This window comes from Leptinotarsa decemlineata, unplaced genomic scaffold (assembly GCF_025532065.1).
Source record: "Leptinotarsa decemlineata unplaced genomic scaffold, Ldec_3_MD MMD2_tig00026307_RagTag_RagTag, whole genome shotgun sequence".
Taxonomy (NCBI): domain Eukaryota; kingdom Metazoa; phylum Arthropoda; class Insecta; order Coleoptera; family Chrysomelidae; genus Leptinotarsa; species Leptinotarsa decemlineata.
Window position 1 is genome coordinate 364425 of NW_027412681.1, and position 23988 is coordinate 388412.

The window sequence follows — 23988 nt, forward strand, 5'->3', positions numbered from 1 at the left end:
ATAGTCGACCTTCAATTTTGGAACGGGCACACTTACAGACTGGTTTCGGGCTTATTAGCCACTCATCAGTGCAAGATAGTGACCATCATCGACCTCACTCACTTTGAACCTAACCTACATTTTCTGATGAATGCCTGCAACCATTTTCAACATTATCTATCAAAAATGCAAATATAATCTCCGTTTCATATCCCAATCAAGTCGACCGTTACGTCGTGAAACAAAGAAAAATATTCTCCCCGACACCGTGTGTGTGTGAATTTCTCCTCTAATCTGCTGATGGAATAAATTGAAGATAGGTAGACACACACACACTCGCGAAGTTTCTCGCGCAGTTATAATGTTCAGTCTATCACGATTTAGTAAATAAAATTATCCGCCTGACCGTTTTTCCAAACAACTAATTGCCTCTCTACGTTCCTTCCCAGATGTCATTAATGATACGCCAGCAACATCGTAAAGATACTCAATTAGCAACGTGTCCGCACTGTGGACATACAGTGTATTCCGGTTGTAGCGAGCCACATTTTTAAATGAAACTGTAAAAATATCAACGTCTTGTCAGTCACTTCCTTTACATAACAACATGTCTTCCAACCTACATAATCTTCAACCTGTTATTTGCCGGGGGTTGTTTTCCGATTGTGGAAATTGAAAATATTCTTCTACGAAAACAAGAAGGGTTTCTACTCTTATTATTATCATTAGTAAATGTAATGAAGAATATAATCCATTTGCAATTTCGTTTCAAAGCCACCTCCTCAGGTGGCTTTGCCCATTTTTTATTTATAGCTTTGTTATACAAAGAAAACATCTGTTGGGCAAAGTGAGTCCACTTCACGAGGTGACTTTGCCCACCCATATTTCATTTTCTATTCAAGAGGGGAAATGATATAAAAATAATCACATCTACAAACCACCTTCCAAAGGTACAACTTTCAAAATTGGGCAATGTCACCCCAATTGACCGGTATCTTCTTCTTCTTCTTCTTCATCGTCGTTTTCCGACCGCTGTATTATTTCAAAGTTGTCTTCTTTATCGTCAAGTCTTCAATGATTCTGGAGTCAAGGGTTGTGTCTTTATTGACATATCTCTGATATGGTAAAGCATTGGCACAAGTTTGCCCATTACATTGGCCACAAGCTAAAGAGCACAACAACCAGGATTTACTGTAACCACTCTTGATGTTGGAGAATATTGTGTTGAGCAATTCCTTTGGTGTAGATCCTAAAATTCTCGTGCCAGGAATTCTAAACGCATTGTCCAACGTCATTCCTGGAAGTCTAAATCATACCCTAACAAAGTTTGAACTTCAGTGTTGATATCTTCATTTGGGTTTGGTGGTGATTTCTAGTTTATAGGTTGTATTTATGTTGGCTCAGGTAGTCCGCCTCTCTTGTTGATGCGTTGCTATTGGCCGAAGTGTTATTACCTGTTAATTACCAAATATCGCATTGCGTTGTTGCCATTTTAGCATCTTTCAGTATGGGATTTCAAATATGGTTGAGCGTTGTTGAAGTTTTCCGTATGTTTATGTATTTCTATGGCTTGCCGTACGCAGATCTAAGGCTTTGTGGTATTTTCCTGGTGGGCTTGAACACTGTTTTTACTTTATGCTTCCCTAAGATTTTTCAGAATCTGTCTGTAACCCTAGAGAAGTACGGTAGAAATGCACGTGCAACTGTTTGAGATCACTCATCACTTCCTATTGTGACTTCTGTATCTGTATCTGTAGAGTGAGTGTAGGCACACTCTAGAAATGGAAGAAAACAATTCCTTAGCATTTTAAGATACTAAAATAATCAAAGATGAACCGAATTTTAAAGGTAGACTGGTATCATAACCAACTTTCTCTGAGAGATTTTTAAATTATTTTTCGAAACATAATTTTCAAAATAAAATCAACATTATGTTATGTTAGGGTAATGGATCTCCAGAAAAAGTATTCAAAAATCGGTTTACAAAACCACTCACTACCTCACCTAACCCCACGAACACACGGCATTGATAAAGAAATATTGTGAAACGGACAAAAAATTAGTATTCAGCCAGTCCAGCTTGCCGAGCCATTATTCCTCAACTACATTTGATAGCACGTTTACTAACTATCTGGGCGACTAGGGGCCACAGACAAGAAATGTTTATGACTGTAGTCTTATTTTTATTGCCGTTCCAATTGGGAATGGATAGACTATACCGCCATATTACTCGGATTTGAATCCAATTGAGTTGGTTGGAGCTGGACTGAAAGATTACGTGGCACATAAAATTCTTATTTTCATTTTTAATGATTTCATGCAATATTGCGGCGATTTTTTTTAACAGCGAGCAATGGAAATCTTGTTGTGGACGTTCAAGTCCACCGTTCCAAGTAAGAACTCGTCTTCTTGTACACCGAACTCAAACAATACATTATAACCATAGATATTCATGCCTATGATGATTGCCTGCGAATATCTGCACAATTCTCGGTGCAACCAGCACTTTGTTCTCGAGCGGCGAAACCCGGAAATTGTAAGAAAGGTTCGCATCGAAATTGAATTGAAATCTGGCCAATGTAAATTTCGGATCGTATTCGTGTCGAATAACTGTACGGACGTAAATTGATGAACGAACTCAAGTTCAAGTCTTCTTCGGCCATAACCGAGCCCACGATAATCAAACAACTCGATGCCGCGTTATGAAACGGCAGAATTATACGAGGGCGCACGAAAAGTACCAGCGATAAATTAGAAGGTTGTGTAGCATAAGAGTCACGTGGCGTGTTTTGTTTTGAACTGTTTTGTATCGTTTCCACTGCACGAACAACAATTGAATTGCTGCATTCTTCAACTGTTCATTGCTTTTTTCGCTTATATTCTACAGAGGAAAATTAAATCTCAGTCTTGTTTGAAATAAACAACAGTACAACAAATCCGATAATCGAAATTTATTTTGAAATAAAGACCGAGGTCGCGTCAATAGCCTTCGCACAAGTCTCAATCTGCCTACTCCCAAGCGAGGATTGAGGATCTTGGGTCCCTAAATGTGGCTATACTGATGCCTCTGTATACACATTTCCAAGCGGGGACTAAGGGTCTTCGGTCTGAAACTGTGGCTACTCTGAGGCCCATATAAACCTTTTTCCAAGCGAGGACTAAGGGTCTTCGGTCTAAAAATGTGGCTATACTGAGGCCCCGGTCAAGGTTGTGATTCTATATGTTTCATCATAATTTTTCTTCATCTATTTACTATGATTTCCGTACCCCACCAAGAGTCAGATTGAGGCAAAAACGTCAAGTCATTTCTGAGCATTTAGTGCCTTCTATTTTGGAATTATAGTATAGTAACACATTTTCTAGGGTATCTTGATTCGAAGCGGGGGTCTCAATCTGCCTACTTCCAAGCGAGGACTAAGTGTATTCTGACTGAAAATGTGGCTACACTGAGGCCTCAATCTGCACACTCTTGAGGCAGAAACACACTTTTAGTGTTTCATGACTTGAAGCTGGGGTCTCAAATGTGCCTACTACCCAGGTCTCGTCACTATTTTTCGCGCGGTTCCGAATCTGCCTACTTTCAAGCGAGGACTAAGTGTCTCCAGACTGAAAATGTGGCTAAGCTAAGGCTTCAATCTGCCTACTCTTCAGATAGTACTACACATTCTAGGGTTTCGTGACTTGGAACCGGGTTCTCAAATGTGCCTACTCAAAATGTTTCTTATTTTGACAACTAAAGTTTTTGTTTTTTCGAAATCGATACAGTAGCTGTTTTCTTGTAACTTTGTCCGCCATAAGAAACACAGAAACAGTTCCTCTGGTTTGAATACCAATTTAGCGCTGTTACTGTGTCGAATTTTCCCACAACTCCATACATGTGACAAATCTGTTAATCTGAAATTTGTTAATTTTCATATAAATGTATATTCATTTAGGAGGTGAGTAAATGAATGGATGAGTGATATTCCGAAAACGAAAAAATAACTCGGGATTGACTATACTAGCAAGATGAAAATTATTCAGGAGTGGCTAATATTCCAATTATATACATCAAATTTGAGAGTCGACAGTATTCCAGCAATGTAAACTTAATTTGGAAGTGACTATATTCCGGTGACATGAAATTATTCTGGTATGGTACTCAATGAGTAGAATTGAAATCTCAGGCGCAAAAAAGTAATTATTAAATACACGTCACCCACACCCGAACAAAATACTATCTCTTGAATTTATTTTGGAAGTAGTTTTTAAACTGCGACGCAAAATTATTCGACAATGGCTAATTTACGGCAACGTGAAATCATTTTGAAGTTCAATATCGTCACGCCAAAGTCGAAATAATCTCTGATGAAATATTTAACTTGTTCGATAGATGACCTATTTATTTTGTAGAAATTCATATTGAATTTAGGATTGAGAAAATACTTTTGTCTAATTTCTACTAAGTTTATAATTTGTTACGATCGGTTTGGTTTGTTCGACCATTCCCAAGTAACTGATACATTTTGTCAAGACAAGTTCTCAAATATATAATTCGAATTATCAATACCAATACTACAACACTAAATCTTCCATAATATATCACCAACTTTTACCAACTTTTGATCCCCAAAAACCTACTTCTGAGTTTTTCCAGCCACCAATGGATTCTCAATCAGACAAAAGTATTTTCTTTATCCTTTATGAAATATTTGAGAGTGGCTAATACATTGCAAACGAGAAAATGTTGACTACGTGACATTAACTCGGACGTGGGTAACATCTTGGCAGCGGGAAATTGAATCAGGGGTAACTAATATTCCGGCAACATGAAGTTAATTTCAAAGTGGCTAATATTAGAGATAAAACAGACAAAATAAAATTTGTAACGGAAAACTGAATGAGTGTATAAGAAACCTTGAAAAATCTTGAAAATGTAAGTAAGACTGATTGAAATCAAATTATTAATAGGATTAAATGAAAATAATAGCAGGCGTATGATAAAGAAATCTAGAAAAGCTAGATGTGAAGTGAAGAAAAAACGAATCCAGTTGCGAATTAAAAAGCCAGTAAACCTGTACGATAATTCAAATATTTAAATTTTCTACTACTTCTCTTATGAACCACACAAGAATAATAATAACAATTCAGTTACATGATGTCGACTAGTTTTAGATAACCATTGAATAACGCTTGAAATGACGTAAAAACAAATGATAGTTATAAAAGAAATTACACGGATCCAGCCCATCGATGTGGAGTCGATCTTATTGATATAACCCCCTGAGATATACTTTGAGTTCATAATCTCCGTTGATGTCTGTGGTTAACCGTGCTAGCTAGAAATTTTACTCACCGAATGTTACAAATACTATAATACGAGTATATAACGCGATAACCTGATCATATTTGACCGCTGCGGCTTGCATTTCTTACTGAACGTCAATCAAGCGTAGGAAAGTTACGTAGTTTTTCTACCGAAGAAACAAGAATTTCAATAAATTGATGGATGTAGCCGTTATTAAATGGTAGATGATCATTATAAAAAATGATAAATAAAAGATTCTACCATTTTACCATTTTGGTGGTGGTGGTGAAAAACAGAAAGTTTTATTTCTCAGTTGTCATAAAAAAACAAGGATTTGTTACGGCTTTTATCGACTTAAATGACTGCGAACGTCTCGCCCTGAATTTAAATCGTATTGCTACATGGTCTCGGAATAATAATCTATCTCTCAACATATCCAAATGTAATGTTAAGTATCACTCACTGGAATCGAATCTGGCAATACACAACTACGTCATAAACAACCAAGTTCTGGAGCGTCCTGACACACTTACTGATCTAGGTGTTCCTTTTGATTCATCCCCCTCTTTCAATAAACATATTGAACCTACTCTGACAGCTGCTTATCGTATGTATGGATTCTTAGTTAGGAATACAAAAGACTTCGAAAAAGCGCCTACAGAGGCGCTTCCCAAAATACATGTCTTTAAAACTTGAACGCACTTGAATCTACGGTAGGAATACCTCATTATGAATTGTTTAAAACTCACAATTTTTGTAGTCTCGAGGTACGACGCGGCGTGAATATTATCCATTTCTTTTTGTATTCAAGGCCATAAACAGTATCAATACCTGATCTCAATTGTTACATATGTTGAATTTTTGGGTTCCTATTACAGATATTGTTATTTTGGCTCAGTTCTTCTACCTCGTGAAGTTGGTACTGTGTGTTAAAAAGTACCATTTTAGTGAAGAAAAATGTAAACATATCGTACTGCAGCGACGTTATTTGCTGATGATGGTGGAAACACCACAAATTTGAAGAGTTATGGTGGCTGGAAGTTAACCAATGTCGTTGAAGGATGTATAGATAATTCACTTACAAACAGAATTGAAATTGCCAAAACCATTCAAATATTAACAGATGAAAACAATCAATGTAAAACGGAAACTTCACTTTCTTGTTCTGACTTCAACAAGGAGCTTTCAAACATATCAAGCATTTCAAACAAAATGAGTCCTTTGAATATTAGCAATTGCTCGAATTTTCACATAATTAATAATATAAATACGAGCTAGTTCCTAGCTTATGTTCGAATTTCAATATGTGAAACAGGTAAGAATTGAAATGTTCTAAATTTTGTTCTACAAATGTTCTATGAAATGAATGCGGGATGAAATCATGAAATATAATGGAAATCACTATCGAATTTATCATATCCAGTTTAACGATATTTTGCTACCAATTTGCGAGCAATTTTCTCAATTCCATATTCATTATTTTCCAAATAAAGTTCAATAACTCCTTCCAGAATTAAGTATCTCATAACAAAGCTGTAAAATAATTTTTAAATACTTCACCGTGATTCAGAACAAAGACGATGTATTTTCCAACCTTTTGGCAAGCAAAAAACCCGGTACTAGCTAATCGAGAAGACAGGAAATTATTTCAAAACAATTCATCTTTTTACTTTCAGAGTAATACGATGAATTTTCATTTAAAATCATTTCAAGTGTCACATTTTTCTGAAATCACACTTTCGGCACTTCAAATCTCCGATCTTCTAAACGAGCGGACTAATTCCTAAAAGCAAATCACTTTCTTTTCTAAAAATCTCATAGAACCTCACAAAAATCATAAACGGAAGGTCCTGCGAAATATTATCACGGTTTCGTAATAGTAACCACCGTTACGAAACCAAAACAGCATTACCGAATTTGAATAGCGTAATTCCACAGCCCCTTCCACATAAACTGGGCATCAGCATTGACCGCGGAGGCCAACCTCGCTAAGACCGAGACCGAGAAGAGAGAGAACCGCGATCCTCAGCCTCCGCCGAAGAGTTCTTCTTCTTCTCCGGCCGTACCGTTGGCCGAGTGACGTTGCCATACACACGGTCCTGTAATCTAACTGGTCTCCTCGTTTACCGCTACCCGTACCCGCTACATCGGCGGTGTCACTGACCTGGTGGCTCCTCACCTGGCCCGCGTTATACCTCAGTCGGTGGTGCACCGGGCAACAACAGGTGTCTTTTCCTCTTGCGTGATTTTTTCGCTGTTTGCAACCCCTGGCTTCGCGCTACCCTTCTTCGGAGTCGCGCGCGCGAGTAGGTGCCCCTTTTAATTCGTAGTTCGAGGTAAAGTGCCCGCGGAGTGGTTCTTGTCACGTGGGAGGTTATTTATATTTGGTAGAGTTTTGTGTTTTTTTATGACTTTGGTTCTGGTGATTATGGATACTGACAGAAACGGGAGGGTGAGTTTTATTTGTGATATTTTCCACACTATATCCCCAGGTTTCCGTGTGTGCTACGCTGATGACACTACTTTTATTCAACTCCACAACAACGTATCTATATTGAACGAAATCTCCACTAACGTTAACCGTAAAGTGGAACTCTGGTTCAGAGCAAACAATCTGACCGTCAACAAAAGCAAATCTCAAAGAATGATCTGCTTCTCAAACAAAAAGTTATGTGGATTGGAATCTGTTAACCTTCTTGCTCTGACCTTTGATGATGACTTGAGTTGGCAAACCCATATTGATATATTATCCAAAAAACTATCCACTCAGCTTTTTCTGTTGAGACGTCTCAAATATTCTTGTACTCTCCTCCCTTCATATCACGCTCTTTTCCAATAATAATAATGTTTATTCACCATATTGATCACATGTAAATAAACGTAGACATCACAGAAGCAACATTTTCGAAAAAATGTTCCTTGTGCGTGATATTGCTAAATTCTAAACTATAACTTAACCTAAACTAAAAATGATGTATGTAAGAGTATTCTCTGCAATGAATAGATATAAACTGATGAAAATAAATTAGCATAATGAATTTAAAAACTATACAGGGGTGCGCGAAAGTCCGGAATAATAGTAATATTTTTTTAACCAGTATTTTACGAAAAAAACGCTGAAACACGTCAGTTGATTTCACGTTGTACGCATTTTTGGCAATAAAATGAAATCTTTTTTTCAACCCCTTAGCTGCAAGCCTCCCCAACTTTTTTTTTTCAAATGCAAACCTATGTCGTGTATGGGGTCATTGAAAAGCTCGTAAAAATGGAATCTAACCATACCCTTTATTTTTTTCTACTCATGCGGTTACCACGAAATGAGAAAAAACTCTTTTGAAACAAAAAAAGTTAGAAATACCTACTTAGTGCTATCTACGGGTGAATTAACGTTGCAAAAAAACAAATAAGTGGTGATGATGTACATTGCTCAACAATTGCTAAGGATCACCAGTACCTACTTTCTAAAAGTTTACAAATTTTAAGAACAGACCAACAGGGCCAGGCACCACAACTAATTTTATTGATTTATGTGTAAAACTGATAATGTAATGTAGCATCAACATTCTGTGGATTTTATTTTTTCACCAAAAACTTACACATAAAATTAGTTCCATCCCAAGTAATTGTGGACCAGTGTACCTCAAAAAAAAAGTTGTTGCATTTTTTGTACCAAAATGAATTCCCTGATAAGAACTATTATCGTGACTCAGTTTTGAAATTGTGACATTTCTGGGTGAAATTGAAATTGTATGTATGTTTAGTTTATTAATTGGGTACCTTCAAAGTGTCCTTTTTCAATTTGCTAAACAAAAATGGTATTGTCAGAGAGGCAGCGTATCAAAGTCTTCATATTGTTGGGATGGGGGGATAGAATGCGTAGTCAAAGTGGGGTGTGTACTTTATTTAATGCAAAATATCCGGAAAATCACATTTCCCAGGCTACTGTGAGTAATATCTTACACAAATTTGAAGAACATGGTACAGTGAAGGACTTGCCCAGAATTGGCCGGCCACATGTTTTAGACGAAGATCAAAAATTGGACATTGCCGTATCTCTGCAGGAAGATCCACATTTGTCAATGGTTTCATTAGCCCAACAAAATCCTTCGTCTACACGTACGATTGGGATGTTTTTGAAAACCCCATATAAGGTATGTCTTGTCCAAGAGCTCTTGGAAAATAACTATGACAAGCGTTTGCAATTTTGTGACGACAATAATGGGTTTCCACTCAACATACTCTTTTTGGACGCAGCTACTTTTTATTTACATGGAGTAGTTAACAGAAACAACTATCGATTCTGGAGTCAGGAAAACCCACACTGGATATGCGAAGCTCGTACGCAGCGTCCTCAGAAAGTAAATGTATGGGCAAGCATCATCAACAACAGAATATTAGGGCCATACTTTTTTGAGGGGAACCTTACAGCTGCACGCTACTTAGACGTTTTACGCTTTGAAGCATATCCAGATATCCCCACTGAAACACTTTGGTTCCAACAGGACGGCGCTCCCTCACATTTTGGTATTAATGTCAGAGAATATCTCGATGACATATTTGCAGGACGCTGGATTGGACGACGTGGTACAATTGAATGGCCGCCAAGATCCCCAGACTTAACGCCATTAGATTATTTTTATTGGGGATATATGAAAGACGAGGTTTATCAAAATAGGCCGGCTAATATTGAAGATCTAAAAAGGAGAATTAGAGTGGAATCTCATAACATACCGGCTGAGGCCATTCGGAATTCGGTAGACGGGTTTTACCATCGCCTAGGAGCCTGCGAAGTAGAGGGTGGAGGCCAATTTCAGCATCTGTTTCGTTAATTCACCCGTAGATAGCACTAAGTTAGGTATTTGTAACTTTTCAAAAGAGTTTTTTCTCTATTCCAAATTCTATCCCAACCAGAAGTGAGAGCTCTCGATTGATGAGCAAAAACTGCAAAAAAAGGAAAAAATCTATATTCAAAGGTTCACATCTCGAAAACTGTACAATTCTGTACAGTTTCATTCAATTTCGTTCATGTTTTGATGTCGAAACCAAAAAAAAATACTTCAATTATTACGGATTTGTTTCACTTCCATGAGAAGTGAAACAAATTCGGATTTTTCAGGACTGAATATGTTTCAGGAAAAAAGTGTATTTGTAGTAAGTTGGAAGTCCTGATCACGAATCTGTAGGAATTTTGAGCCTATTTTGCCTCCTAATATGTTTTACCGTAAAAATGGGGTGTTCCATCACGAGTGGCGGACAGTGTATATCGCTTTGGCCAACCCCATTCAGGTGGTAGGTGCATTTTGAGCATTTCCATCAGTCCTGAGAGTTTTATCATTCCACCTCCAATATTACGGAAGATACGGGGGTGTTTCCATAAGAAGTGAGACAAATTCGGATTCGGGGTGTTCCATCGCGAGTAGCGGACAGTGTATATCACTTTGGCCAACCCCATTCAGGTGGTAGGTGCATTTTGAGCATTTCCATCAGTCCAGAGAGTTTCATCGTTCTGCCTCGAATATTACGGAAGATACGGGGGTGTTTCCATAAGAAGTGAGAAAAATTCGGATTTTTCAGGACTGAAATTTTCAGGAAAAAGTGTTTTCGTAGTAAGTTGGTAGTCCTGATCACGAATCTGAAGGAATTTTGAGCCTATTTTGCCCCCTAATATGTTTCATCGTAAAATGGAGTGTTCCATCGCGAGTGGCGGACAGTTTATATAACTTTGGCCAACCCCATTCAGGTGGTAGGTGCATTTTGAGCATTTCCATCAGTCCTGAGAGTTTAATCGTTCCACCTCGAATATTACGGAAGATACGGGGTGTTTCCATAAGAAGTGACACAAATTCGGATTTTTCAGGACTGAAATTTTTTCAGGAAAAAAGTGTAATCGTAGTAAGTTGGTAGTCCTGATCACGAATCTGAAGGAATTTTGAGCCTATTTTGCTCCCTAATATGTTTTACCGTGAAAATGGGGTGTTCCATCGCGAGTGGCGGACAGTGTATATCACTTTGGCCAACCCCATCAAGGTGGTAGGCGCATTTTGATCATTTCCATCAGTCCTGAGAGTTTCATCGTTCCACCTCGAATATTACGGAAGATACGGGGGTGTTTCCATAAGAAGTGAGACAAATTCGGATTTTTCAGGACTGAAATTTTTTCAGGAAAAAAGTGTAATCGTAGTAAGTTGGTAGTCCTGATCACGAATCTGAAGGAATTTTGAGCCTATTTTGCTCCCTAATATGTTTTACCGTGAAAATGGGGTGTTCCATCGCGAGTGGCGGACAGTGTATATCACTTTGGCCAACCCCATTCAGGTGGTAGGCGCATTTTGATCATTTCCATCAGTCCTGAGAGTTTCATCGTTCCACCTCGAATATTACGGAAGATACGGGGGTGTTTCCATAAGAAGTGAGACAAATTCGGATTTTTCAGGACTGAAACTTTTTCAGGAAAAAAGTGTATTTGTAGTAAGTTGGTAGTCCTGATCACGAATCTGAAGGAATTTTGAGCCTATTTTGCCCCCTAATATGTTTTACCGTAAAAATGGGGTGTTCCATCACGAGTGGCGGACAGTGTATATCGCTTTGGCCATCCCCATTCAGGTGGTAGGTGCATTTTGAGCATTTCCATCAGTCCGGAGAGTTTCATCGTTCCACCTCGAATATTACGGAAGATACGGGGGTGTTTCCATAAGAAGTGAGACAAATTCGGATTTTTCAGGACTGAAATTTTCAGGAAAAAAGTGTATTTGTAGTAAGTTGGTAGTCCTGATCACGAATCTGAAGGAATTTTGAGCCTATTTTGCCCCCTAATATGTTTTACCGTAAAAATGGGGTGTTCCATCGCGAGTAGCGGACAGTGTATATCATTTTGGCCAACCCCATTCAGGTGGTAGGTGCATTTTGAGCATTTCCATCAGTCCTGAGAGTTTCATCGTTCCACCTCGAATATTACGGAAGATACGGGGGTGTTTCCATAAGAAGTGAGACAAATTCGGATTTTTCAGGACTGAAATTTTCAGAAAAAAAGTGTATTTGTAGTAAGTTGGTAGTCCTGATCACGAATCTGAAGGAATTTTGAGCCTATTTTGCCCCCTAATATGTTTTACCGTAAAAATGGGGTGTTCCATCACGAGTGGCGGACAGTGTATATCGTTTTGGCCAACCCCATTCAGGTGGTAGGTGCATTTTGAGCATTTCCATCAGTCCTGAGAGTTTCATCGTTCCACCTCGAATATTACGGAAGATACAGGGGTGTTTCCATAAGAAGTAAGACAAATTCTGATTTTTCAGGACTGAAATTTTTTCAGGAAAAAAGTGTAATCGTAGTAAGTTGGGTAGTCCTGATCACGAATCTGAAGGAATTTTGAGCCTATTTTGCCCCCTAATATGTTTTACCGTGAAAATGGGGTGTTCCATCACGAGTGGCGGACAGTGTATATCACTTTGGCCAACCCCATTCAGGTGGTAGGCGCATTTTGATCATTTCCATCAGTCATGAGAGTTTCATCGTTCCACCTCGAATATTACGGAAGATACGGGGGTGTTTCCATAAGAAGTGAGACAAGCCGGTAGCCAAGCGGTTCGGCGTGGGTGCTTTGTTCACTCACTCGAATTGACTGCCGTGTTGGTCGGTGGTTCAAGCCCTAGTCTGAACGATCGATCTTCACTTGCTACCGTCCAACCCGTGTTAGGAATCACACGTTAAAAGGTAAGACCTCGTTAATCCTTAGCTCGCACAAGTTTCGACTTCTGAGGGTTGTCGTTCGTAGGGGTGCGACAGCTGGTTAACGGAAAAACAGATTTTTTTAAAACAGAAATTCGGATTTTTCAGGACTGACATTTTTTCAGGAAAAAAGTGTATTCGTAAGTTGGTAGTCCTGATCACGAATCTGTAGGAATTTTGAGCCTATTTTGTCCCCTAATATGTTTTACCGTAAAAATGGAGTGTTCCATCACGAGTGGCGGACAGTGTATATCGTTTTGGCCAACCCCATTCAGGTGGTAGGTGCATTTTGAGCATTTCCATCAGTCCTGAGAGTTTCATCGTTCCACCTTGAATATAACGGAAGATACGGGGGTGTTTCCATAAGAAGTGAGACAAATTCGGATTTTTCAGGACTGAAATTTTTTCAGGAGAAAGTGTAACCGTAGTAAGTTGGTAGTCCTGATCACGAATCTGAAGGAATTTTGAGCCTATTTTGCCCCCTAATATGTTTTACCGTAAAATAGGGTGTTCCATCACGAGTGGCGGACAGTGTATATCACTTTGGCCAACCCCATCAAGGTGGTAGGTGCATTTTGAGCATTTCCATCGGTCCTGAGAGTTTCATCGTTCCACCTCGAATATTACGGAAGATACGGGGTGTTTCCATGAGAAGTGAGACACTGTACATATATGTAGGTAGTGCTGAAAACGATCTGATGGAGCAAATCTGGTGTCATTTTTGGATTCAGCAGACCCCAATTACCTAGAAACAGTAAAAAAATTCCGGCAGCAAACTGTGTGTTCACCAGTAAAATTTGTCAGCAAAATCCTGGTTACAGTCAAACATATTACTCCATCCGCTTCCCTATTGCATAACACCCCTCAAAATATATCGTGCCGCCTACAAAAAGTCGTTCGCCTGATATTTTGTTAATGGGTTAAGAAAACATAAACGGTGCGACGAAAACGGAGAGTTTTTCTTTCAAAACCGAAATATTAGCAAACAACAGCCATTCTTCACGAACAAATTGCACGAAAGCATAAACAATTCCGATTTTGATTGGATAAGCTTTTTACGGTGTCGTTGACACCGATCGAGAAATACCTGCCTGTAGAGTATTTTGAAATGGGCGGAGTTCAGGATTTGGTGGGTTCAATAATTTCAATAGGAGCTCTAAAAAATTGCCATCGATCTAAATCAAACCCATCAATTTACCTAATGTATATGATAATAATATAATAATAATAGGTATAGCATTCGTTGCCCAACAGAAACCATTCATAAGGCAGTTTTTAGAGGCTGGCAAATCTATACTTATATTATAAATGTGAAAGTTGTTCAGGATGTATACAGCGTGATTCACGGTCGATGGTAGGTTAGACGTTTCTGGAAAACGCAAAGCATGATTTTTCTGAAAATTTCACCTCTCACATGTCCTCACCTGTTCTATCGATCTAAAATATTTTCAGCATTGCGGCGTTGCCACTTCTATCAAAAAGTCCTAGCAATTATGCTTTTTTAAATGGAACACCCCGTATATTAATACATTTTTGGAATCGCTCTGGTATTTTAATACTTTTTTAATGATAATGTCCTATACCTATCTCTATCTGTTTTCGAGATAAAAAATAAATTGTTCTAAATATGGTCCAAAACATAGCCTTAATTGAAATTAAGTACATCAGTACTCTCAATTCATGAAAAGTTGATATTTTGATGATAGTTTGGACAAACTCAAAATATTCAAATAACACCAAGAAATCGACTCCACATCATACAGGGCGTGCTAAAATTACTATTATTTCCATTGTGCATAAAAGTAGTCGAAAGTTCATTTTTTCAAATGAAACCCCCTGTATATTACTCGATAAATTGAAAGATGGTGAAAAATGCTTCAAGATGATATACATATCCCTATACCTGAATCGTCAAGTTTTCTTAATAAAGCCGTTTTTGTGGAAAAATAGTTATTTACGTTTCACCTACAAGTGTTGAAAGTGGTATTTTATTTTGTGAGTGGGGATTATTGCAAAACGAGCGTCAGCAAGTAGAGCAAACTCACGAGCAAAATAAAATCACTTTTAACAAATGTATTATACAAATTTTCTTGTATAACGTTACTGCTGATAATAAAAAAAATTGTAGGTGTACAAAGTCGATTTTTCATGTTACGAATTTTTTAAATATTTTTACCCTATTTTCACCCTTTCAGAGAGTTTAATGAACTAGAACGGCTCTTTTTTTCACTTAGTCAGTCAATAAGCGTATCATATTGAAAAATGGTAGGTGTACAGAGTCGGTAAATGAAAAAAATAATAATTCGATATATTTTTCTCAGTGTAATTTGTAGATGTGGATAACTTCACACCCGTGGATATAGGGGGTTTCTTTTCAGAACTGTCCATACAGTTTTTGGGATGACTTTCAGCTGCAGTGCATTCTTCCTGGTACTATTTGAAGGATCTTCATCTATCGCATCAAGTATAGCTTGTTCTAGTTCAGGCGCTGTTACAGTTTCTGGTCTTCCACCACCTGCATTTTTATTGAAACTACTAGCTCACATAACCTTGCATGTAGCGTTCTAAATGTTTTAGCACATGGAATTACTGTGTTAAGATATCTGTCCTGGCAGATTATCCGTATTTCTTCCGCATTTCCATTTGCTAATTCATAAATGTTGTAGATTATACTTGAAACTGTGGATCGTAGTGAAATAGCAAAGTTGAAGTAGAACTTTAATAAACTTGAGGGATACAAATATATACGTGACAGTTAAACTTTGAATTAAAAATAATTGACGAACTAAACTTTTCAATAGCAACATTTAGCAACCATATAAAACTATACAGGATGATCATAAGCTGCAATTCAGTTCATATTCCAACAATAAATAAAGTGCATGTCAGCCATTTCAGCGTTAGTAAAATTATTCATGATGGAATCACTGCTAATTGACAGCTCTGACTGTCACTGATATGACAGCACTATCACTGCCAGTTGGTCTCTAAAGCAGGTGTTCACGATATGCAAAGCGGCTTCATTTTTTTAAAACCAAGCTAGATATGAGGAAAACACAAGCAACGAAAAAGTTGTGTCCTCGGTTGATTGATCTGAAAAAATAAAAAACTGCAACTACAAGTCAGTGACGTACTTTTGTTTCTCCAATATTGTTGGTGTGGTACCCACTGAGACGCCACTGGACTTAATAATTTCAATCTAGTTAGGGCTGAATAAGCTACTTATTACTTCAAATGACTGTAGCAAATTTTAATCAAATCGGTTTGAGGATATTTTAAAAATACCGTTTTTTAAATTTCAACGCCCTGTACCTCAGAAACGAAGCAGTAGAAGTTTCATACTGCGGTTAGGAAACACCCTGTATACAGGGTGTAACTAAATAAGTGTAAAACATTTAAGGAGGTGATTCCTCATCGAATAAAAGATAGGATCTTTCATATGAAGAAATTTCATTGGAGCATCCCTTGTTAAGATACAGCCCCTTAAAGGGGGTACATGAAATTAGTATAACAATTTTTTTCGCAAGCACTGAAAAAGTTACAATATTGAAATTAACCTGACGTTTTGTACTACCAAAAAGACACTAAGCCAGAAATTTATTTGGTTTACCCCATGGTTGTGAGGGGTGGAAAACGCAACCCCTAAAATTCATTTCCAATTCAACCTTTTGTCTTATCATTTGTTTACCATTTAAAAGTTTATTTCCGATAGCCTGTTTCATTCTAAACAAAAAACATCTCTTGGGTTTTTTGCCCAAAATAAACCAGTTCGCAGCAAAAAATTCACAGACGAATGTAGTTTTTCTCGGGACAAGATTATTAATTTTCATAATTAACACATATGGGCTGATGAAAACCCTCACGCTATTGTCGAAACTAACCATCAAGAACAGTTTTCTCTTAACGTGTGGCTCTGAGTTATTGGAGATGACTTCATTGGGCCTCATTTTCTACCCCTTCGATTAAATGGTGAGGCATACGTTCAATTTTTAAGAGAAGTGCATCCAGTACTGCTGGAGGAAGTTCCTTTGGGCGTCAGAAGGGGTATGTTGTTTATGCATGATGGGGCTCCCGCCCATTTTAGTCAAGTAGCACGTCAGCATTTAACTGAAACATATGCAAATCAGTGGATAGGTCGAGGAGGACCACAGAACTGGCTCGCTCGATCCCCGGATCTCAATCCTCTCGATTTCTCTATTTGGGGCCATTTACAGCATTTGGTTTATCGTACTCCTGTTCGCGATGTAGAGGACTTGAGAAACCGCATCATCGATGCGTGCAGGGTAATCAGAGGGACTCCAGGAATATTTGAGCGTCGGCTCAATGCGCCGACGTCTAGACGCATGCGTAACGTCTGAAGGTAGACATATTGAACATTTACTATGATTTCTACATGTTGTGTTTTGTTATTAATAAATTAGTTTTGTTTATTACCCTTTAATCGTTTAATGCAGGTACTAACTACAAAATAACAATAAATCCAGTTCGGCATTTATGACAATGTATCTCTGTAGTTGTTCGTAAAATAATTTTTTGCTGCGAACTGGTTCAATTTGGGCAAAAAACCCAGGAGACGTTTTTTGTTTAGAATGAAACAGGCTATCGGAAATAAATTTGTAAATGGTAAACAAATAATAAGACAAAAAGTTACATTGGAAATAAATTTTAGGGGTTGCGTTTTCCACCCCTTACAACCATGGGGTAAACCAAATAAACTACTGGCTGAGTGTCTTTTTGGTAGTACAAAGCGTCAGGTTAATTTCAATATTGTAACTTTTTCAGTGCTTGTGAAAAAAATTGTTGTACAAATTTTATGTACCCCCTTTAAGGGGCTGTATCTTAACAAGGGATGCTCCAATGAAGTTTCTTTATGTGAAAGATCCTATCTTTTTTTCGATGAGGAATCACCTCCTTAAATGTTTTACACTTATTTAGTTACACCCTGTATAAACATTGTTTGTTAACCTATTATTCAACCATATTTTGATCTAAATTGATTTTTACAAAAGCTAAATACGAAATAGTAACATTAGCAAATAGTATCGGGGCTCATTCTGTACACAAAAAAATCCTTCCGCAGAAATTCTTGTTACACACTGTATTCCCGTTATTCGAATTCACAATATTTTCAATATGAACGGTCAATGACACCCGTTAACAAAGTATCTGCATCTGCGAGTTCGTACTCTGTAATTAATGCAAGAGTTTGTCTTCCGTGTCCACATTCGAAATTTTATTCAGCTTATCGTCGGATTGTATGCGTCTAAAATTCATAATAATTCCTTTCTTCACAACAAGAAATTAATGTTTCAAACCGCCACTCGTGAATGAAAAATGTCACACACCTACGAATGAATAATAAAACAGTAGAAAATAATTATTTATGATTCATTTGAGGTGAGTATCGAAGTTATTATTATATATTTTATTCGTAAAACAATATCTCGTCGAGATCAACAAAATTCATCTAGCAGTTTTACATTTTCGCTAGCTTATTTATAGCAGGAATTTGATGCTAAGTGGATGTTATTAAAACTGCAACGATAATCACAGACAGATATTTTTGCTTTGTTCGATGTGTACTGCCTGAAAAATTTTTAGGAGGGCTGAAAGCCGAAAAGTTCGTAGGTTAACACATAGATGGCGTTACTAGTATTGGATCCACATGATTTTTAGTCAATCCTAACCTTCAAGACACACACAGCTGTCGGATAGACCTTTTCATCATAAGACGAGCGCAAGCGTAGCTGTCATATTGAAATGGCGGTAATTCAAAACATTCGTACTGTTTTAATCAACAGTGGCTGGACAAGGAATAATATCTCTATAAACAAATAAATTATTGGAAAAGCCATTGATGGTGCTTCACTTGTTAATAATTCAGTTGCGGCTCATAATTGTGAACAATTAAAAAGGTGAATAAAACGTCATGGACGTCCGCAAAAAGGAAAAAAGTGAGCTGACTGAGAGGTTAGGTATCAGCATTTGTTTACTCTTTCAATAATGTCAATTTATTTGATGTAATTGAACTTCGAGCAGAGATAGACATTTTTTTAAATTTGAAGCAGCGCCCTTTTGTCGATTTAGAAAATAGTGAATGGCTGTGGAAGTTACTATTTCGATTTGACAAATCATCTGAACGAACTGAATTTGAGATTGCAAGGAGAAAATCAGCTTCTCCCAGATTTATACACCAATATCAAATCCTTCAGGCTGAAAATAATACTATTTCAATCGCAATTACGTAAAAAATGTTTCACACATTTTGAAACACGTGAAATATTCAGCCACACTACAGAGACTGAATTTCCCGTCAATTTTGCAATCGAAACTTTGAGTGCTTTGAAGATAAATTTTGATACTCGTTTTTCAGATTTTGATGTCATTGCGAATGAAATTAAGCTTTTTCTAAATCCTTTTGATTCTGACATTGAAACCCTGGCTCCGGAAATCCAAATGGAAATTATTGATTTACGGTGCAGTGATATGCTTAAGAACAAATATCAAAATTCATCTTTGTTAGAATTTTATAAGAGTCTTCCACTGGAATAATTTTATAATTTGCATAAATTTGCTCGTGGGTTGTTTTCTGTTTTTGGTACTACTTACTTGTGTGAGAAAACGTTATCCAAGATGAAGTACACAAAGAATGTTTACAGATCACAATTAACCGATGAGCATCTTGAATCTTTTTTGATAATTGGTACAAATAAAATGGATCCACAACTACAAAGTATTGTCGGTGGAAAATCACAATTAGATAAATCTCATTAGTGTTTTTGTTTTACTGTGATTCATTTCAATTATTTGTTAGTTATTTATATGCTTAAACTTAGATACTTAAGTTAAGTTTTCTTTGTCATCATTTCTGTCGTTAAGTTTTACCTTGCAAGTAAATAAAACCGAGTAATTATCATTCTGTGTTTTCTTCGTCAACTTATCACAGCAATAGTAACAACAATTAGGTAATCATTGACTGTCGCGGGCTAGATTGATGACAGTAAATCATTGGCTGTCGCGGGTCGGATTGATGACACTGGCGGGCCGTAGTTTGGAGACCCCTGGTTTAAAGGAAATGTATAAAGAAGAACTTCGTGTGTTAATAAAGCATTGCTTTTTGGCGAAAACAATACTGTTGGGGTCATGGCTTGGCTTGATGAACATTAATCAGACTTTGCACCAGAAAAATCAACCGTTGCTGAGTTCAAACGAGCTGAAATGAGCACCGAGGACGATGCACGTAGAGGCCCCAAAGAGGCTGTTACCGACGAAAACAAGTCCACAAAATAATTTCGATCGCAAAGTGGAGTTGATCGAGATACCTGAGATTCTAAAGATATCGAAAAAACATGTTGGACATATCGATGCTTCTGAGCAGTGTTTGAAGCTGTTTCTCAATAAAAAGCCCGAATTTTTGCATCAATATGTGACAGTGGATGAAACATTTCACACCAGAATCGAAACAATCGTCATCTGAGTGAAGATCGTTTTGATTCTGGTGGATGAACCGACTCGAAAGCATGCAAAGACGCAACAGTGTGCTGGCAAGGTTTTGTTACCATTATTTTGAGATGCGCATGCTTTAATATTCATCGACTATCTTGAAAACCATGAAAAAACCATCAACAGCGACTACTTATTGCATAGCGTAAGGCCGGTGACATACTTCGCGATTTCCGAGCGGTTTTCCAGCGCGGTTTCCGAGGGGCTTTTTATTTTAATGCCAACACGTGCATTTGAATGGAATATGACAGTGTTTGCGGTTTTTTAACAGCAGCGATTTGTTGTGGAAAGAAAGCGAGTATGTACTACAAACATATATTTAATTTTTATGTATTTTCAAGTTTCCCATAAGATATGTGCTGCTCATGTCTCCCGCTAGAAGAATACAATATTTTAAAAAATTGAACTAACCTCAATATAATAGTTAGCCTCTCTTCAACGCTGTTAGGTACTCTTTTGGTGCAATCTTTCTGTAGCAATGTTTTTGAAACTAATCCCTCTGCCGATTTTGAATTCGGGCGCCACTGACCCGTTTCGGGAATGATATCCGAATAAATTCCATTACAAACAGCAGTGATGAATCGATGAAAAGTTGCGTTAACTCCGTAACCCACGCACAACGTCGTCCAAGGTCATTGCCTTCTCGATGACCTTTCCCGAATCTCATTATTACAATTCTCAGGCGGTTCTCTTTCACCCCTACAAATGGGGTGCTTGAACTCTATTCAAATTATTCGGGTTGGGAAATTATCGCTACCCCGCTAGTGTCCCAAATCACGCCGGCTAGTAATTAAAGATGAGGTTTTTGAACTGCCTCTCGAAAGGCGTTTTTGTTGATAAGAATTTCACTTTTGGCAACTAAGAGACTAGTTTTTCTGGTATATTTTTTGTATACTCCTGATAATATAAATAGATAATATAAAAGATTACAATCATTTTTGAACATCTAAGAAATGAATTTTCAATGTTTTTTTGAATTGATATATAAACAAATAAATATACGGTAATAAATTATTTAGATACTTCGGTCCAAAGTAAGAAAAACATCCCTCAAATTTGGTGGTAATATGATATGGAGTGGTAAATGTATTTTTTTCTAAATTGATAGAATGATTATCAGATCGCTTACTAATTAATCTAAACAAATAATTAGGAGTTTTTCAATGTTTTTTTGAATTGATATATAGACAAATAAATATACGGTGATAAATTATTTAGATACTTCGGTCCAAAGTAAGAAAAACATCCCTCAAATTTGGTGGTTACATGATATGGAATGGTAAATGTATCTTTTCTTAAATTGATAGAATGATTATCAGCTCGCTTACTAATTAATCTAAACAAGTAATTAGGAGTTTTGCTTTCCAATAGTTTATATAAGAATACAGATATGAGATAACAAATTCTAAACTCAATATTCAGCTGATCTAATTTCAATAAATATGGAGTTACATGATCACGGTAGTTTATGCAGCACACAAATCTCATGCAAGCATTTTGTGTTTATTATAGTCTGGCAAGAATGTAATTTTATGTAATACAATGAGCAGCAATATTCAATATAGGGATGAATGAATGATTGAACTAATTTCATAATTTTTGTTTCTTGAGAAAGCTGGAACTTAAACTTGTATAAAAGCAAGTTTTGTAAATGTGTTTAACGAGCTCGTTGAACGACAGGGTGTTATCGATATATACACCTAAATTTTTTGCTGAATTCACCCTGTCGGATCATTGTCAAGAAAAAGATGGACATTTGTTTCAACTTCATTTCTTTGTAGGTCAGATCCCAAACATAGGGCTACTGTTTTATTTGGATTTATTCGAAGGCCGTGATTTTTGGAAAATAGAAGTGTATTTTCTAAATCTAAGTTCATCCTGGTTAAAGCATGGTAAATATTATTAGATTGACTTGCCAAATATAATTGATAATCATCAGCAAAATCATCAGGAAAATCAAAAATGAAAAGAGAGAACATTAATGGACCTGGAATCCTATCTTGTGGTACACCAGAAGAAGTTTTCTGAAGAGATGAGCATAATTGATCATTATCCAGTATAACCTGTTGAGCCTTTCCTCTGAGATTTTTTCTTGAAATTTCAACACCTTGGAGCTCAAAAGTTGGAAGGTTCCGGGCATAGGTTTATTTGAACGTTTCTTTTTGAAATAACCTCAGGATTCACACCCTTAAGATCAGCATTTTTAACTGAAACATCCTGTGGACTATATTATTTATAATGTGGAATGTTTATCTTCACGTCATTATTTAGAACTTCTAGTCTTTTGTGCATTATCACGGCCGCATTTTAACTGAAACATCTCTTTTTTTTCAGGCTCCCGGAAAGGACTTGCAGTAAACTTGTCAAGGACTCGACGCCAGCCATGTTTTGTGAAATATTCGGCACATCCAAGAAAAAAAAGCCCCAATAAAATATATTTAGCAACGTTAAAAGTGTCTGCTTGACGCTACGGTTCCGTCCAAAAATAATTAACTCTCCGTCCGGACTTATGGATTTTGGAACAAAGTTTCGAAGTAATTTTTTTAAAGTTTAGTGTCGCTTCAAGAATATCCACCGCAGCGTCCAAGGATATGCTACGATGCCCAGCACTATAAGAGGTAAGTTTCTTTCAAGAACCACCGTTCCACTTCAGTAATATAGCCAATCGACCTAGATTGTCTATAAGATGTATACTTTTTAGTTCCTGAAGCAGAATTCATAACATTCGAAACGTCGATAATAATCAAGTTCATTTAGGTAATATTTTTCCATGTCAGTATAAACACTTCGTCTGAAACAGGTCTGAAAGGTAACCTTGTGGAAGTTTCGACTCCCAGCTCATGCATAACGTTATTATTTCAGTTCCACACAACCTCTGAGGGGGTCACAATTTCGTCGCGTGTTCCGATGTATCCTCACTTTGAACTCGCAATGAAGTTTTCGTGACTACTTCGGGCTTAATTCTTTGTATTATCACCAACATTATATCTTTTACGGTTTATGTTTCGCGTTTTCAAACAAAGAATTGAGTTTTCGACACAGGGCAGGCTTTGTGTTTTAGTGGAAATTTGATTTTCGATACGCTTTTTTCATGTGACCAGGGTTTTGAGGAAAACGAATCATCAAGCCTTGGAGTGAACACGAGAAAAAATCCGAAGCCACGTTTGTATGACTTGCCAAAAATCCATAAAATCCACTTAGAGCTATCGTATCTGTAGAGTAGGGAGGGTGAGTCTAAGCCCACAGCACTTAGGCTACATGTGACTCATTGTACACCCTCCCGAGGAGTTGTCCTCCTACGTCATCGTCCATTCTGTCCTTTCCAGGAAGGTGGACATGTCACTGGGATACATCTCTCATATCTCTTTAGGGATTGAGCATGGGTGTGACGTTTGGCTAGTTCCGCAATTGTCCGCATCAGGCTTTAGATGTCACTGGGTCCTGAAATTCTTAGTCCAGCCGCTTCCTTGGCTAAAGAGTTGGCAATGCAACC

The 23988-nt window shown here is 37.4% G+C and overlaps 1 protein-coding gene across 1 annotated transcript in view; it reads left to right on the top strand.

Annotated features, from left to right (window-relative positions):
* Nucleotides 1-7436: 7436 nt before the first annotated feature.
* Nucleotides 7437-23988, top strand: part of Hr3 (nuclear hormone receptor 3 ROR-beta) — a 242447-nt gene continuing 225895 nt past the window's right edge. The window contains exons 1-2 of the mRNA XM_074181395.1: nt 7437-7718; nt 22830-23113. Coding sequence (XP_074037496.1) covers nt 23095-23113 — 19 coding nt within the window. The 5' untranslated portion in view covers nt 7437-7718; nt 22830-23094. The remainder of the gene's footprint in view (nt 7719-22829; nt 23114-23988) is intronic.